This window comes from Lutra lutra, chromosome 3 (assembly GCF_902655055.1).
Source record: "Lutra lutra chromosome 3, mLutLut1.2, whole genome shotgun sequence".
Taxonomy (NCBI): domain Eukaryota; kingdom Metazoa; phylum Chordata; class Mammalia; order Carnivora; family Mustelidae; genus Lutra; species Lutra lutra.
Window position 1 is genome coordinate 56,365,033 of NC_062280.1, and position 18,884 is coordinate 56,383,916.

Below are 18,884 nucleotides of genomic sequence, written 5' to 3' on the forward strand. Positions count from 1 at the left end.
AGGACATAGGGTGCGGCAGGAATTAGGGATCTATTTCACAACTCCATGACTTCATTTTATTGATAAAATAGAGGCAGGTTGTCTCCTGGGGCTGGAAGGGGATGGTGTGTGGCATTAGGTTCCAGGTACTGAAAGGATTGGTGACCTTTTGAAAGGGTCATTAAGAGAAATGGGGAGAACTGTAGAACAAAGGATAGGACTAAGGCCTCTCATGCGGCTTTGAGAGTCCAGGTAAACTTAGTAGCTTTTGGCCACCCAGCAAGGGTGCAGAGAAAGTAACTAAGACAGACCTGGGAATAAAGTTCCCCAGCCATGGTGTAAAAAAGCATGCTAAAAAAATCAAGTGCACAGCTAACAGAGTGGTTTAGGCTGCATGCTGGGGAAGGGCTGGATTTTCGGGGATCAAAGAGTGAGCTTTGTGGTAGCAGGAGAGTGAGACTTCCATTTCCCTGCTTTCCTCACTGCTCTGGGAAGAGTTCTCTACTTGGTACAGCATCCATTACCGATAGAAAACCAAAATAAAACACAGAAGGGGTGAAAGAGAGTAAGAAAACTCATTATTTCAAAATTCCTTTAACACTTTCCTTAAAAGGCATGAATCACGTAAATCATCCCCCAAAATCCTTTTTAAATTCCAAGACTAAGAACAAAATTATGGTTAAATGTTTAATTAATGTTTATTATAGCTAGCATGTTAGTTTTAGAAAGGTCAAATTTATGATACAGTGAAGTAATATTTTTCACATTCTGTGTGTCTATTTTATAGTGCATTGGGGCTCAAAGTATAATAAATATCTTCTATTATTTTTGCAAGATTCTTGTATGCAAAGCTGTGTAGGGCCAAGATAATCTTGAATTTCAAGTCAAATGAGCTGGCATGAACCTTAAGCAAGTCACTTTATCTTTCAGGACTTCAGCTTTTAGACTTGTAAAATGAAGGATGAGGATAAATCTCCAAGTTTCCATACAGGTTAAAAAAAAAAAAGAGCATAATTTAGTATTTTAAATTACTTAGAATTGATAGGATTACTTTTTTTCCTTTATGATATACTTTTGTTTCTAGCTACAACTTAGAGCCTCAGTCCCTGACCAGGAACACAAACTCCAAAGATAATACCATCTCTATGGGAAATAGAACATATTTTGCATCACAATTTAGTTTATGTTCCACCATTCTCTGCTCATATTTACTCTTTGGAGGCTTCATCTCCAAAAGTTCAGAGACATTTGTTCACCATCTTGTGACCATGGGTCTCTGAGGAGATGCCATATTATATTGCTTCCAGAAACCAAGCCCCTGATTTCTGTGGGTGGGTACTCCACAGCAACCCCTACACATCTTGGATTTGTCACTGAAGATAATATGATAAAATGCTAACAGAATGCCTGAAATGCAGGAACACTTCATAGAGTATATCCAATACACTGAATAGCAAGATACATGGGAAATAATCAAAACACAGCATTATTCTTGTCCCCCATTTAGATATTTCTCCTGCCACTAGATGAAAACTAAGCAGAACCCATGGTTCACCCTTGGGTTACAAAGGGTCTTACAGTCACTTTAAGTCACAAAATATAGTTAATTCAAAATCAAATTGCCCAGTTCCAAGAGATTAGTCAACTCTTTCCTCTTTATTCAGACAATGACCTCTCGTTTCATTCCTTAGGTGTTTAGACCATCAGAGTCCATGGGTAGGAGGGAGAGGGAACAATATGTATATTGTATATATAGGAGAGGCCAGCAGAGTTGTCATTAGCCTGGTGACTGACAATGTCCCCCAGTAAACCTGGCAGGTGGTTAATGCGGACTCTTGCCCTCCTATAACTTTCATTGTCTTGATTGCCAGCTGGGAAACATTCCTGGAAACATTCCCCTGATGTGGGTCGTTTACATTTTCCTTTGTCTAGCTGCTTCTCTTCCATCTATCATGTTCCCAATTAGGCTCTTCTACCCTACTTTTGGGGGGTCCCCTCCCCATTAGCAGAAGTCCTATTGGGAAGAAAAATCTTAGGCAGGCTGCCTTTGAAAACGACCCTGTGCTACTACGCAATGATTTCTTAAGCAGGGCACACACAAGATTGATAAATAGTATTTCATGAGGACCTTCCAGGTTCCATTTAGAATGTAAGAAGCTGGAAAGAATGTCACCTCCCACTTTAAGCACAAGGAAAAACTATATATGAACTTTTCTCAAATCCATCAGAGGACTGAGGTCGCAGGGCAAATAAGCCTGAGATTTAAAGAACGGCAGATGTTTCCAAAGAAAGAGGCAATATAGAAACTGACTTATTTGAGACAGAGCACCTAAAAAAGTCAAGGCCACTGTATAAGTGGGAAAGAAGATTGCAGCTAATACTCTGTAATGAGTCAACAGTTAAATTTTTTTATAATTTGCTGTTGTCATAAAGCAGGGAGTATAGAACCCATGGAAGTTATAGACACAAGGGAATTTACACTCCCTTTCAGGCTTTTCTCCACAGAAAGCTAAAAAAAAAAATAGATCAGGGTCAAGGGAGGTGAGCAGAGGAAGATTCTTAAGTTAATACAGGTCCAAGAAATAAGAAAAAAAGCCCTATGTAAGTGGCTAACTCTTGGTTTTGGCTCAGGTAATGATCTCAAGGTCATGAGATAGAACACCCCACCCTATCTGGGCTCTGTACTCAGTGGGGAGTCTGGTTGAGATTCTCTCCCTTTGTCTTTCCTCCCACCCTCTCTGTCTCTGTCTCTCTCTAAAAACAAAATCTTTAAAAGAAGAAGAAGAACGAAGCCTTACAGAATAAAAGTCACTGGGGGTGGGGAGGGATGTAAAGCAGGGAACCCACCAGGGTACAAGTGTACACCTATTACAGCTGGGGGAAAAGACAAAAAACAAAGATACCCTCTTCTCTTGGGGTAATGGGGGAAGCTCTCTCCCACACAAGAACCACCAAGACACAGGGCAGAGTTTGTCTGCCATGGTGAGGAGGCCAAGATCACTGAGTAGGTTCTGGTCCCAAGACCAAGTGAAAAAAACCTGCCTGAGGCTATGGCTGAACCAAGAAGGCAGAAGGCCTCTCCCTTATCAGACACAGTCCAGTAAGTGTCTAATAAGAATCTACTACTGGGCAAGGAAAACCAGTGGCAAGTCTCTCTGAGGCACAGGCTCACAGGGAAAGCCTAAAGCCTACTCCACCCTAACCAGAATAACACTAATTGCCAAAAACTGAAAATAGCTGGTGAATGGATAAACAGTGATTAAACCACAGACTACTACTCAGTAATAAAAAGGAACTAACTATTGATACACATAACAAAATGGCTAGATCTCAAATACATTATGCTAAGTGCAAAAAGCCAAAACCAGATTTCCACATACTATATGGTTACATTTATATGACATTCTAGAACAGCCAAGTACAGGGACAGAGATCAGTAGTTGCTAAAGGCTGAAGGTGGATGTGGGGTGGAGCACAAAGGGCAAGAAGAATTTCTGAAGGGTGATGAAGCAGTCTGTATGTTACTTGTGGTGGTAGTTACACATCATGCATTTGTTAAAACTCAGGGAACTACACACTAACTAAAACAGGTGATTTTATTGCATATAATTTATATCTCAGACATTTAAATTAAAACAAAGAATTTCATTGAAACTAAGAACTTTTGTTTAACAAAAGACACCATTAAAAGAATGAAAAGTCAAAGAAAGAAAGGAAATAGAATTTGCATATGGAATATATAAAGAACACACAAATGAATAAGAAAAAACAGCCGAAATAGAAAAATGGGCAGAAGTCTTGAGGGACATTTCACAGGAGCAGATACCCTAAGGCTTAATATGCATGTGAAAAGACACTCATCATCTCCTCTGAAGGCAGATGAAAACCTTGTTGAGGGACCACTACACATATAGGAGACTAGCTAAATGTAAAGATTGGCAATATCGGATGTGAGGGCGATCTGGCTGCAACATCTGTCACCCCATTGATCGCCAGGGTTGATTCGGCTGATCTGGGGGCTAGGCGGGTGTCCCCTTCCTCCCTCACCGCTCCATGTGCGTCCCTCCCGAAGCTGCGCGCTCGGTCGAAGAGGACGACCTTCCCCGATAGAGGAGAGGACCGTTCTTCGGTCAAGGGTATACGAGTAGCTGTGCTCCCCTGCTAGAACCTCCAAACAAGCTCTCAAGATTGGCAATATCAATGTTGGTGAGGATGTGGAGCAACTGAAACCAGCGGCAAATTTGTATAACCACTTTGGAAAACTATTTGGCAGTATTTACTAAAGCTAAATACCCCTGATCTGGCAATCCCACTCCCAAGTATAAATCCTATAGAAATGAGTGCATATGTCCACCATAAGACACGTTCAAGAGTGTTCACAGGCCCATTATCATAATAGCAAAAACCTGGAAATAACATGAATTTCTATTAACATGATAACCTACAAATAAATTGTGGTATATGTCTACAATGAAATACTACCCAGCAATAAAGAAAACCAAATAATTGCAACATGCAACAAGAATGAAACTCACAGATATGATGAGTGAAAGAAGTACAAAAGAGATATATGTACGATTTGAGTTATATGAAATTCATGAATAAGAAAAACTAATTTATAGTGATGAATTTAGAATAGTGGTTATGGGTATGCATAGTATATGCTAGGAAGAGACATGAGGGAACCTGAGCTGCAGGAAATGTTCTCTTTTCAGCTCAGTGGTTTTTACATGCGGCAGTATAAATTTGTAAAATTTCATTCAATCACCCACTTCCCTTCTCTGTTCTTTACTGCATGTTTACCTCAATGCAATACAATAAAAAGAAAATATTCCCCCACAGCACAGCTAAAAGGCTAATGATACTGTGCACAAAATGAATATAAACAAGACTCTGGAGTATATAGAGACTTGTCCTTGTCCCTGACCCATGTGTGTTTCTTATCGGCTGCAGGTAGAGAATAAATGTGCATTAGCTCTATAGTCCATGGTAGGCAGTTCAGACTTGATGCAGCTTCTGTTCCTTCTAGGTCCCAAGCTTATCCAATGCCCAATATAGTATCTTTTTGTTTAAAAAAATATGGAATAGGCATTTCTCCTCTAATGTTTTAAAAGAGACATTTCTTTTTACATGCTGTTAATTGCTGTGGTATAACTATTAATTGCAGGTTATTTTTTTTTCTACCAACAGAATAAAACTTCTTGTGCCATCATTCTCCTACCATGTCATTTATCAATAAATAAAGATTTGCAGGGGCGCCTGGGTAGCTCAGTCGGTTAAGCATCTGCCGTTGGCTCAGGTCAGGTTCTCAGGCTCCTAGGATCAAGCCCCGAATTGGGCTCCCTGCTCAGTGGGGAGCCTGCTTCTCCCTCTGCCTGCTGCTCTCCCTGCTTGTGATCTCTCTCTCTCTCTGTGTCAACTAAATAAATAAAATCTTTTAAAAAATAATAAAAATATATAAAGATTTGTGTATTTTACTGTAGATATGCTGTACCTCAACACAATTTGTTTAATAGTCCTGACAAGGAAGGCTATATCCACCTCTGGCCTTCAGGACTCATGCACCAGTGAGCAGTCTGGGGAATGAAATTATTCCCAACACAGCAGCCATCCTTGTTTTCAATTCTGCCGTGGAGGCAGCTCCACTGGCTTCCTGTGACCATGAAACACTAGTCCTCAAGCTCCAACTGCAGGGGTTCTCCACTAACCTCACCAAGCCATCCCGGAGACCCCCTCATTGGGTCTGAGGAAGAGGAATGCCCCACCCACTCCACCTTTCACTTTGCCCATCAAGTTCCTCCCAACATATCTCTTCACAAATCTTCTCTCCTCTTCATAATTTTACCTTTTTTGACATCTTTAATGTGAATGAGAGGTCCAAGAGTGAGCTCGAATCAGACTCTACTCTATAGTTACTTTCTGCATTTTCATCCAGCACCTCTCACGTAGCATTTGTAGTTCGTGTTGGATATCGCTCAATCCAAATTTGAACATTGACCTGTCATGTTAACTTCCACGTGAACCATAAGAAATTGTTGATTGTTGACTACTGTTGATCTAAAACAACTGCAATTTCATATGGTTCCAACTAACAGTTTTATTCAAAATAAAATTTTTAGAGAAACTGAACTTCAGGTTGGGTTTGAGCAAACAGGACAGTGGGTTCTTAAATGAATGCCAGGGCAAATCCCTAAACACCATCAGCAGAGCATCTCACCTTGGCTTTCAGATGAGCACACAGTTCCTGCTGCTTTCTCCTGTCCTTAGCCAATGTGTCCTCCATTGCATGTGTTGCACAGGCCTCAGTGAGGGTCAGCACAGCCTTCTGGATAAAGTCTCTCCTGTTCTTATTCCAATTTGATATCAGGATCCTTCGCTGCTCCCTGGCAAAGCGATATTGATCACAATATTTCTCATGTTCCACCTGAAAAGAAAACAGATGGCAAACACTTATGAAACTGAGACTATGCTTTATGTCATTGCTACAAAAAATGAATAAAGTGAATTATAACCAGTAATTTTGAAAAATCAGAGACAAACATCTTAACAGTGAATGCAACCAGGACCAGGTACAATTCCCCAAGTTCTGAGCCTGTGGCTAACTGGTGACTAAGGACCAGTTGTTTAATGTTTGTAAGTCCTTAGTTTCCCTGTATGGGATGGAGTCTGATTAGGCAGCCCTAAAACATTTTCCATGTCTACATGTCAGTGAATTTATTCACAGAAAGTATTACTTCCCTTGTATATAATTTCAAAAATATTCCATCTGTAATTTAGTTTGGGTATTTTAACAATTACTTCAAGTGCTTCACTTAGACACATGCTAATAAACATAAATTGCTACCATAATCCCCAAAACTCAGTTTGTCCTTGATTACTGATATATTCAGGTTTTAGGATGTCTGAACTTAAAGGAATTACAGCAGTCATATTAGTTCTTCCCATCCTGCAGTCCTGATGGACTGATATTCTCACATGGGTACTGGCAGTTCCTGTTGGCAGTGAATCCCAACCATGAGAGATCTGAGAGTCTTGAGGGAAAGTCTTGAGGGGAAGAACAGGGATGGAGATTGCCTGAGTCGTTTGAAAAGTCTTTGTAGGTGATTCTGAAATGTTCTTTATATGAAGTTGTGTCTTCTGAAATTGAGAGCCACTGACCCTCTAATTCTTTATCTTGCCAGTATAGACCACATCTCTGAATTTATACATTATTTAACCCCTAAGTGATGTGAGAAAAGAATCTAGCAAGAAGGATAAGGTTGTTGTTCTAAGATAATAATCCAGGTATGGTTAATTAGGTACATGATGAAACAGGCTATGGATTCAATTAAACCAAATATCAGCTGCTAAAATATGTTGTGGAAACTTCTGAGCTTTGTTCCCAAAAGTCAAAAATATACTAAAAATCTGTCAAACACTAAGAAAGGAAGCATATACCATGCAGAAATGCATAGTAATCAACCCATAATAAAAATTTTTATCATGTTAATAGGTAAATACCAAAAGTTAAAAATCATAACTGGTCACAGAAACAAATAGAATCAACAGGGAATAAAAGAAAGATCTAATTTAATAAATTAAAACTTTAAAAAAGCTAGAGTGAATTATTTATTATATAACATGTTTTTTATATAATAGGTATCTGCTATAAAATAAAGATCAAAATTAAAACAATCATTTGGTGGGGGAATCGGGGAGAGGAGAGGATGGTCATACTAGATGTGTGACCTTTGCTTCAGTTTCTTTATCTGTAAAATATAATAAAAATAGTACTCTTTCATCCACTTCTGTGTGTTATAGAAGTTTACTCATGACTGAAATAAGGTAAATTCTATATACACGTCGGTACTATTGTTACCTGCTTATTTAAAATAATTACAAAATTCAGAGTATGTGATAATATTTTATAGCATGGCCCATTTAAAAGTTTAAATGTGTTTACATATATGTTTTAAGATGAGTCATTGTAAAGTTAATTGGCGACATGGTAACTTCTGTTGTCTTTGTGGTCTTATGAACTAAAGACCCTTCTCAGGGAAATTTCAGTCATGACTCTGAGTTCTAATTTGGGGCATTTGTATTTCAGACCCATCTAGGGTGATCAAGTGGAGATGTTGTTGTGGGGATGATATAAGTAAGCACCAGCCCCCAGGGCAAGTGCTGCCTTCCCCATGACTAGAGGGGCTGAGATGTGGGAGGTTCTGCAGATAGATGGGTAGCAGGCACCCCCACTTTCAGGTAAGAGCCAGAGATTGCAGAACCTCTGAGGGTGGGCAGGTGAATGCACAGACACCTAGAGGTCAATTACGGGCAGAGCAACCCAGGAAGTCACAGTAAAGATCTCTTGGGCAGGTAAGCATAGAAGAATGAATGTTGCCTGAAGGGTTCTCTACATTCTTATGCACCATATGACTTGAAAAATGGGAGACTTTCAACCTATAACTCTATTATTTGCTAGAGTGTAGGAAAAAAAAATTTTAGAGCACCATTCTAAAAATACAAATTTTGCCTAGTAATTATTGACCACTAAAGCAATTTAACTTGCTGTTATATAGGGTCCTGTACTCACCAAATCATGCCTAGATCTGTGAGGAAAATATCTTTGTAACATGTTCAGATACAGAGTTCTTCTGTTACAGAGCTCTCCAGGATACTGATCCAAAACAGCCTGGTAAATCCAGTGGTCTTCTTCACTTAACTGGAAGTTTCTAGAAGCAACAAAAGTGTCACAACACATTGTTAAGCAATCACCGAGTTTGAGGGAACTCAAACTGCTCAAACTATTAACAAATGGTACTGATTATATAAAATGAAGTCTGGGGTTGGTTTTTTAAAATACATTATAGCCAAACTATATGTCTGCTATAGAAAAGGTTCTAAATCCTAATACGATGGGTTCTTCAATTCTTTATTGGTCTTGCCACAAGTTCCAGGCATAATTTCAAGAAGTTTGCAAAGTGACATAATATTTTTAAAATATTTATTCTATCTTCCCTATAAGAATATTTAAAAAATCACAATCAATGAGTGAAATAAATGAACATTGGGAAATAAAACATACAGACTAAAATGGAATTTTTATTCCTGGAGGAAAACACAAAAGTAGACAGTTAAATGAACAATTTTACAAAGAAAATTAAGGCCGAGGAAAGCACTTATTTAAGGTTTCACTTTAAAACAAGTCTAAAATTATCATTAATTTACTCTCTCAACTTCTCGTGTGGTGGGATTAAGACTAGATAATGTTAGTGAGAAGATTACCAATGGCATTAGATTTTAGATCACTGAAGAAATCATTTGTAAATAGGACCTCTTCAAGGCCCTACCTAGTAACATGTCCACCTTGGTCCAGAATGCCTTTTTCATTTCAGGGCACTCCTGGGCACTGGCCTGGTATGTGTTTTACATAAGGTATTAGCAAAGCCCTATGCAGAATGGAAAGGGTGCGATATCAGATTAAACTCTAAACTGAATTAATGCCTCTTTATTATTCTGGATTTATTTGCATATTGTTATTCCTGTTTAATAAATTGGAAAAATGAAATACAGGTGCAATCAGAGTGAATATTATTAGCAACAAGTATTTCTTTGATCCAAGATGGAGACTTGCTATTGTTTATTTCTACTATATCAATGATCTTCTACTTTAAAGTTAATAGTGCAATTCAACGAATTCATAATATATCTTCTATGCTCTTGAAAAATACTTGACAATTTAAAATGAATAAAAACCTCTTTAAATCAGTGATACTAATGGGAATTCCACTGTCCTCATATCATACAAAGTTACCTGGTTTTTGTAAAGTGTTTCACTATTCTGGTAAGTAGCAAGAAAAAAAAAATTCTCTTTCAAAAAAGATAATCTTCACTAACAGCTCTATAATGGGAAGAAAAAGAGGCATGGAGGTATTTTACCAGAAGCAGCATACTCCACAGTTCTTCTGTATGACATAATCTATTGCAGAGAAATAATTTGAGATGAGTTCATTCATTGAACACACTGAGTGTATTGCTTCTTTCTGAATCAGGTATGAATGTATAGACATTCAAATAAAGCATTTCATATAGGGGTATTAAGCCTGTGGAAACACTTGCCTAAGTATACTTGGCATTTAGAACACCCTCAAGACTTCATGGGTAATACCTAAGGTCCTCTCTCGAACTCATTTTGTTCACAATAACAAAAATGCATTTTAATAGCAAAGGCAGCCACATAAATTCTCTATTACTACACCACAAGTAACAAAAAAAAAATATATAGACCTGCGGTCCATGTCTTCATTTATGCTTTTAAACTATCTCTAATCACAGAGACTTGAACATGGTTTGACTTTCCACCTTTATTTAATTACAAATGTGGATGTATGTGGCAGGGTATGCTGAGGAGGGGAAAATAACAGATTTGAGGTCAATAAATTGTCCGTTTGTTTTAAGTTGTCATCCATCTATTTGGTGGATGCTGTTGGTGCCATGCTAGATCTCCCTTACTAGCTAGAAGTCCCATCACCAAGATGCTGATAATTCACAGATGCACCTGTTTCTCTGCAGAATTGCCCCAGACCAAATGGGAAATGCCTCACCCAGGAGGCTTCTCTCCCACGCATTTTTGAGGGCAGCTGCCACCAACGTTTGGCTGATATGGGGGAACAGAAGGTCAACCCACTTGCCTCACGATGGAACCAACTCTGTGATACCATTCATGCTCTAGAATTTCACAGTGGAAGCAAACTGCAGGCTGTTTCCACTGAGCTCACCTTCATGCAGAACCATTTCCCCCTCCTCTTTCTTTCTTTCCTTACCATCCTTCTCCTGAGAGCATTGCCCAACAAATCATTTGTTCTTACAATTCCTATCTCAGCTTTGCTTCTATAGAACCTGACCTAAGATAGTATCTAAGCCATCTTACCCATAATTTTCAAAAAATAGTTTTAATCCTTTGGTAAATGGAGAAGTTCTTCTAAGCTAATTGCTTTGATGATCTCTCATATTGAATGGTGGTACAAGATTTCGGCTACACTCAAAGAGAAAGTGCAAATGGCAAACATTTACAAAAACGCTTTTCAAATAAAAGCACACATTAAGCAGTGTGCATTGCTATAAATAAATATAGCAGCAGGAGAATCTGTGGCACTGAGTGCATTTTTACGTATTGTGCGAATGTATTAATTACGTGCCATTATAGTGACAACATTAAAACCACTTAAACATATGAAATGATAATATAACATCAAAACTATTTCAAACCAAGTATGCCACAGAAGATCACATCCATTTTGCTCTTCTTATTGATTTTAGAAACCTCACATTTCAACAACTTTTTCTAATTACCACAATTATGCAAACTGTAAGTCATTTTTCTAGTATACATAGAATAAAAACAAAAACATACTTTAAAATGATACATAAATACTCACAACATTATTATTTTAGAGTATTTATAGCAGTTTTTAGAGCCAAAGGCTTAAATTTTGAGGCAAATATTCATACTGGCAATAGTAATAGCACAGTCATACATCTCCATTAGGATGCTGTTTGTGAGGGAGAAAGCCCCCATCATTATATATTTACTGAGTCTTCTGGATAGTAAAAATCTAAGAGGAATATTCAAATATAATGGCCTCTTCAGAATAACAAAGTAGCTGTTTTCTATTTAGCCTCTAAAATAAAATCAAATTTAATAAATCTGAATTTCTAAATTCCAATCTGGACATTTTTCTGTCCTAATCTAATATCTTTTCATTGTACAGAAAAACCTATGTAAAATAGCTAAGCTATATAAAATAACTAAGGTTAGCCTTTTTTTTTTTTTTTTTAGTTTTATTTATTTATTTGACAGACAGAGAGAGAGCACAGCAGGCAGAGTAGAGGCAGAGGGAGCAGGAGAAGCAGGCTCCCCACTGAGCAAAGAGCTCAGTGGGACCAGGGACCAGGGACCAGGGACCAGGGACCAGGGCTCCATCCCAGGACCCTGGGATCCTGACCTGAGCCAAAGGCAGTTGCTTAACCAACTGAGCCACCCCGGTGCCGCTAAGGTTAGATTTTACCTTCAAAGTTCCTGTTTAATTTAATTGCTTTGCTGGTGATTCCAATGACAGAAGTAGCTAAGTTATACAGCTATTAAAAGCTCTTCTAATCATTTACCTACTTTCTGAATTTGAAAAGTGACTCCATAATTTTAAAAAATTTAAAGAAGGCTTTAAAATTATCCTAAACTTTTGTAATTTTTAAATTATCTTTAGAGAAAAAAATCTTTGGCAGGTTTCATAGTTTCATAGTTTTCATCTTTATAATAGCATACCAAGATTTTACAGTTTCTAGGCTTACTGGGCACTTCTAACACTTCAGGAAATTCCAGACTGCAGAAGTGTAAAATATCTACGGTTCAGTCTCCACCTACCATCCCCGCCCCATAATGAAGTCCCATGATATAATTTTATCATGATATCCCAGGATATGAGACAAAATGGGTAATTCAGAAAAGAATGACAGCTATAAGAATCTAACTACACCAAGGCTGACTGTCTCCCTAATTCTACCTGTTTGAATCATTCCAAAAATTCTAAACTGACTCACAATTAACTTAGCCACCAATTTTCTTCTTAGTCATGCTTAAGTCATTTCCTTAAGGTTTCGGCTCTATGACATTAACACACATTTGTGGTGGGGGGAGAAGCAGAGAGGCAACCAATGGTGGCAAACAAGGTGACTAGTACTTTAACAGCAGAGACAAGTTTATGAAATTAACCATTGTGTTCACAAATGGCTGAAAGTTGTTTTATAACTTTCTCAGAGTGAAGGGAGATTTCCAGCAAAATGGTAGTACCTCCTGAAGCTGCGTGATACATCTAATAGCTAGGACAAGATTGGCAACTGGCCACAGTGAATCTGGCCTGGAGAAAAACTCTTAACTCTTCTAGTGTAACAGTGGCAGGAGACATCTAGTGCTTCTCTCCACTAAGAAGTAGGATTGCAAGGAAACACTGGTGGATTAAGGTGAGTAAAAGATAGCTCTGATGTAATCGGCTTTTTGGGCTGTATTGGGTCTGACCCTCTAGGAGATATAACTTGACTCTACTTTTTAATGTTGTCTTTCCAAATCAGACCCAAACACTGAATCTAATTAGCCTGATTCCTGAAACTGTCACCCCACCCTACTACCACACCACCCCACTCCCATTATCCAAATATAAACCTCTCTTTGGTTTCCGGCCGGGTTTACAGGGGGCTCCTGAGCCTTAGAGTTACTTCTGACCAACAGAATCTTCTCCTTGGATTTTGTTTGAGTACGTATATTGTCTTTCCAGGGACCCATTCTTACTTAGCAGCTCTCACTTCCAGGGTCCTCAGGTTCTGCCCAGTCTGCCTACTTAGGTGGAAGCTGATGGCTAGAATAAGGTAGGCTCTCACAAGTATGGCCCTCACTTCTCAGCCTTTTGGCTAAGATCAGTTGTAGATGTATGGCCAAAATCCACTGAATTAAAGAATCAACAACAAAACTGCCTATAGGGTAAAGCCAGAACTTACATCAGCATCCAAAGCCACAGTCTCCTGAGAGCCACAGTAAAGTGAAAATATGGCAGGGCTCTAAAATTGATGACTCCAGAATTTCTTCCAGAAGGGTTTAGGGGCATGAATCTGGCCAGAAGAGGAGGTTAAATGATTTATATGGAAGCTGCAATTGCTATTGATATGGCAAGCACACATCTTTCATAGATTTTTTTGTGGAGGAGTAGTTGTCATAGAAAGCTCAATTTTTTTACTTAGAATGTATATTTTTTAGAAGTGGAGTAGCTGGGATGATGGCAAGGCCCCTAAACCATCATTTGTCCCTACATCCATCTACACAGTTTTAAGAGGCAATATAATTCCTAGTGGAAGTTTTGAGATCGTATGATTAAGATAAAACAGCCTGTTAAAAGTAACACATAACGGCTCAACCACTCCACATGCTATGTTTTAAGTAATTATATTCATCATAAGTGTAAGGAAAAGGTAAAAAGTAGCAAACATTTCCCCTACTCCTGCTTCTGCTCATCAGAATCCTAATTTTATTCAAGATCTACCTTTCTCCATAGGGCCTCCACTCCAGGGAAGGTGGGCACCATCCCCATCCCTGAGAGAGAATCTTGACTGATTTTAAGCCCTTTACAGACATCCATTCACAAGCTTCCTGTTCTTCTGGCCAATGTTTGGTATAAGTATGGACAAAACACCCAATTCTGGCCAATGAAATGTGAGAACTAGTCTTCTAAGGCAAAGGTTTCCTAGCTTATGAGAAAGAAAAGTTCTTTTTCTGCCTCTGAGTGTTATGGTGGGAATTGCTGCAGGAAGTCAACTACCTTGCAGGAAAGCAGGGCAAGAGAATGCAGAAAACCAGATTTCACTGTGCTTGGACTTCTCTACTTCTGCATTTTTATGGGAAATAAGACATCGCTGTTATTTAAGTGATGATGACTTGGGTTGGGATTCTCTTACTTACAGCCAAAGATACCCAATTTGATAGGGTATCTTGAAGGAAAGAAAAATGACTTTTTAAATGTGTCCAGAGACCCCCATCTACACTAACATTTCTCCGATGATTGGTAACTGACAAGTATTCAACATCAAGGACCATTTTAAAGGCAAAGACCCAGAACTAAACAAAACCAGCTCAAACTCGAATGTATACAATCAGTAAAAGATCACCTACAAACACACAATATGCTCTATTCTTTTTAATCCCACTGAGCCAGAACTTGCCTCCATGTACCAGTTATTTTTCATTTTGGGGAAACAAGAACATTTTTAACTGCAATAAAGGTGAAGTGAATAAAGTTACTTATATAGACATTATGACTCAGTTTTCCAGATTCAAAAACAAGAATAATAAAACTGGCCTATTACTTTGGGATGGCATGAGGAAACATTTAATTAACCATTGAGGACTTTTGACATTTATTTATTTATTTATTTATTTATTTATTTGGCTCCACACCCAAAGTGGGGCTCGAATTCACAACCTTAAGTTCAAGAGTCACATGCTCTAATAACTGAGCAAGGCAGGTGCCTCAGGCTTTTGAAATTTTAAATGCCACATAAAAATGTTGTAATATCACCTCAAACCAACTATCAATAGTCATTAAGAAATTATAAGAGTAGATTAGAGGACTGATGATTCTCTTTCCCAGAGAAGTTTATTATTTTTTAGACATTATCAATATTCAACTTTATGTTCTTATATAAGCACTAAGATGGCAGATAAACATAAGCCTGAGCATGGGGATTATAATTTCTTATGTTACTGGTTCTCCATAGTCTCAGTTCTAATGATACAGTTTCCTCAAAGGATTGGACCTCAAGGTACAAGGAGTAGGAAAATCTTGTTATGAACAATTGATTTGATATATAAAATAGGCATTATAATTCCTCTCTTGTCAAAATTTGGCAATCCTGTCCATAGCAATTTTAATCTTGTCTTTGTTTATAGCTACACATATTTTATTATGTTAATAATAAACTCTATCTGTATTATCCAGGTTAAAAAATAACATATGTCAATTGTCCTGGACACAAATCGCTCGAGCTGCTGTGTTTCCATTTTCTCCAATCTGATTTACTCAAGATTAATTTGATTTCATATCCACCAAAGAACAGAAACCTCTCATAAATGACTTTCACTCCTTCATCCTATAAAAAGCAGATTTTTCAGTCTCCAAAAGTATTAAAAAATGTAGCCTCGGGGCGCCTGGGTGGCTCAGTGGGTTAAAGCCTCTGTCTTCAGCTCAGGTCATGATCCCAGAGTCCTGGGATCGAGCCCCGCATAGGGTTCTCTGCTCAGCGGGGAGCCTGCTTCTTCCCCTCTCTCTCTGCCTGCTTCTCTGCCTACTTGTGATCTCTGTCTGTCAAATAAATAAATAAATTCTTAAAAAAAAAATGTAGCCTCAAACACCACTCACTACACTGTGTAGTTTCTAGCTGAAACAATTATATCAAGAAGGTAGGTGTGGGCTTCAGTGATACTAACAGTAAGGACTGTTGAACCTAGAAACTTACAGCTATTATTTCTAGATTTATCCTCACAGATACATTTAAACAAACATAACATCCAAGTAAATATACAAGATGAATTATTAATCAAGCAAGGCAAACTCTAAGACTAGCTTTTCGGGTATCCTATAGAAAATGCATCCATTTTTCTCTCTTGATAAAATACATTACACTATAGCCAAAAGAACTTAAAATATACTTTATTCCCACAACAAACCTGAAGTAGGTTAAACAGTTGTCAAATATGGCTTTTAGTTCAAGAGTCATAAAGTAATTATTTTCAATGATGTATTTATTTTAAGAGAAAGTTATTAAATATATATGACAAAAAATAAATCATAGTCTACAATTTTGACCTCCCTCTAAAAAATATAAATTGCAAAATCAGGTTGGACAAACCATGTTGGAATACCTCAAGAGAAAATGAGAGTTGCAGTTAACAGGGTGTTGCTCGAGTAGGTCATGTAACCAATGTAACTAAGTGAACATGCCAATGTTCAAATAACCATGTTCCTAATTCTGAGCACTTTTCCACTTACTAGCTACCCTTGACATACAAGCAGCCCAGACCAGAAATGTAGAACCTGAGACTGGACATCCCTAGGCAAGGAAATTTTCCAAAATTTCTGAGACTACATTCTCTAAAAAGAATCCCACCTGGTAATTAAAGCCCCATTGTTTTAACTTGTAACGTCATCAAGTAAGCAAGTATCAGTTATTCCATCCCTTTCCTTCTCTTTCTTCTATCTTGTATTCATCAAGCAATATCCTCATATGTAAATATTTGTTTATTAAAAATACTTCAGGGGCGCCTGGGTGGTTCAGTGGGTTAAGCCTCTGCCTTCAGCCCAGGTCATGATCTCAGGGTTCTGAGATCAAGCCCCATATCAGGCTCTTTGCTCAGCAGACAGCCTGCTTCCCCTTCTCTCTCTGCCTGCTGCTCTGCCTACTTGTGATCTTTCTCTCTCTCTCTGTGTCAAATAAATAAATAAAATCTTTAAAATATAGGTATTTTAAAGAAAATTACATGAAGTCACTCATTGTTTCCTGAGTGCTGAGTTTCTGATGCTGGCTTTTATCTTTTTCATCTTTTTGCCAATTCTGTTGGCAAAGCTTTCACAAAAAGACAGTGACAGAGCTATGCTATGTAAATAAGTACTGAAAAAGAGAGAGAAAGAGAATATGAACAAGACACTGGTGATATTCACACAGGATTATAAAATCCAATGAAATCTAAAGATGAACCAAACAATGGAAAGTCTGTTGGTCAATGTATAAAGTGTTTCTACTTTTCTGGAGAGCAATATAGCCATACTCTCAAAAGTATTATAATTTTTCAATCCCTTTGACTCAGCGATTCCATCTCTAGAAATTCGTGTTAAGGGAATAATCATGGGATTACTCAAAATATAGCAACAGAGTTATTTGTCCCAAGGTTTTTAACCAAATACCAAAATGTATACTAAGTAATTATCTAAAGCCAGAAGATGGGTTGAATTTATCTGGTACAACGACATATTGTAATGTCATATGTATAATAAAAAATACATTGTAAAGGAATATTTAATACAGTGATCTAAGACATAGGTTAGTAAACACTGATTGGAAAAATGAATAATATTAGATTTGATTCACAAACAGGAAAAATAATGAGTAGGTGTAGAGTATGTTTTCATTTTTATAAACATACATTTTTAATGTATATGTATAAATATACATTTTTATAAACATTTCATTTTTATAAACATACATATAATTTAAATATATAAATTGTTACCAGAGACTGTCTCTTGGTGTTGGGAACTAAAGACTAACTTTTACTTCCTTCTCTTTGCTTGCCTTGGTTTTTTAAACATTTTCTATAATGAATGTAATTATTTCTATATTAAAAGAAAAAATACATATATAAGGAAACATATATAATGCTACTAGTTATCTTGAAACTTACTAGTTAGTAATTTACTTGCCTTGTTACTTGAAAGTTACTAATTAGTAACTTTCAAGTAATAAGTTACTAGTTACTAGTTAGTAAGTTTCAAGTAACAAGTCGAGTAAATTGAAATAATTTAGTTGAAAAAATATGAAACTATAGGCCTTGGCAATGTACACATAGAGGGACAAAACTGTTATAATCATTGTAGATTTTAAATAGTATTCAGATTCTGATCTCATAAAATAACAGGATAATAATTAGAATCAATATTTAAAATTTAACATGCCTATCAGACAATAAAGTAGAAATTACTCATTATCACTCTATAGCTTTGCTGTATATTGGCTTCAGATCTGACATAGCTAAATGGAGCATCAGACAATTATGTCTCATCTATATGATTAATTCATCTAAATGTTAGGAAATTAAAGCCACAATCTCATCGGAGTCTAAAACAAGCAATTAAACTTGTCTTCGTGTTACTAATGAAATACAGCTTAAATAAAATCTAAATAGCTTCACACATATTGAATAAAGCGATAGGTTCAATTGCTGTCAGATTTAAAGAAAAAAAAAATGTTAGAGTAAAAGACAACATCCTTTAAGGCTGTGTTGTCCAAGACAGTGGCCACGAGCCACTATGTCGTTATTCAGGACTTAACATGTGGTTAGCACACCAATTAAGGTGTGCTGCAAGTGTAATATCCAGACCAGATTTCAAAGACTTCATATGAAAAATGGAATGTGATATATCTAATTATTAATTTTTAAATAGATTTAATTTTTAAATTAGATTTAAAAATCTAATTTTTAAATACTGATTGTATGTCAAAATGCTAATATTTTGAACTATTGAGTTAAATGAAATATACTATTAAATTTCATCCTTTAAAAAATATTTTAATATGGCTACTTAGAAACTTCAAATTCTATATGCTGTTCACAT

General features: G+C 37.1%; 1 protein-coding gene across 1 annotated transcript in view; it reads right to left on the bottom strand.

Moving 5' to 3' along the window:
- Positions 1-18,884, bottom strand: part of CCDC148 (coiled-coil domain containing 148) — a 273,305-nt gene that overhangs the window by 161,125 nt on the left and 93,296 nt on the right. Inside the window, exons 9-10 of the mRNA XM_047721825.1 lie at positions 8,549-8,687; positions 6,197-6,403 (exon numbers count right to left, since the gene is read on the bottom strand). Of these exons, the coding sequence (XP_047577781.1) occupies positions 6,197-6,403; positions 8,549-8,687 (346 nt within the window). The remainder of the gene's footprint in view (positions 1-6,196; positions 6,404-8,548; positions 8,688-18,884) is intronic.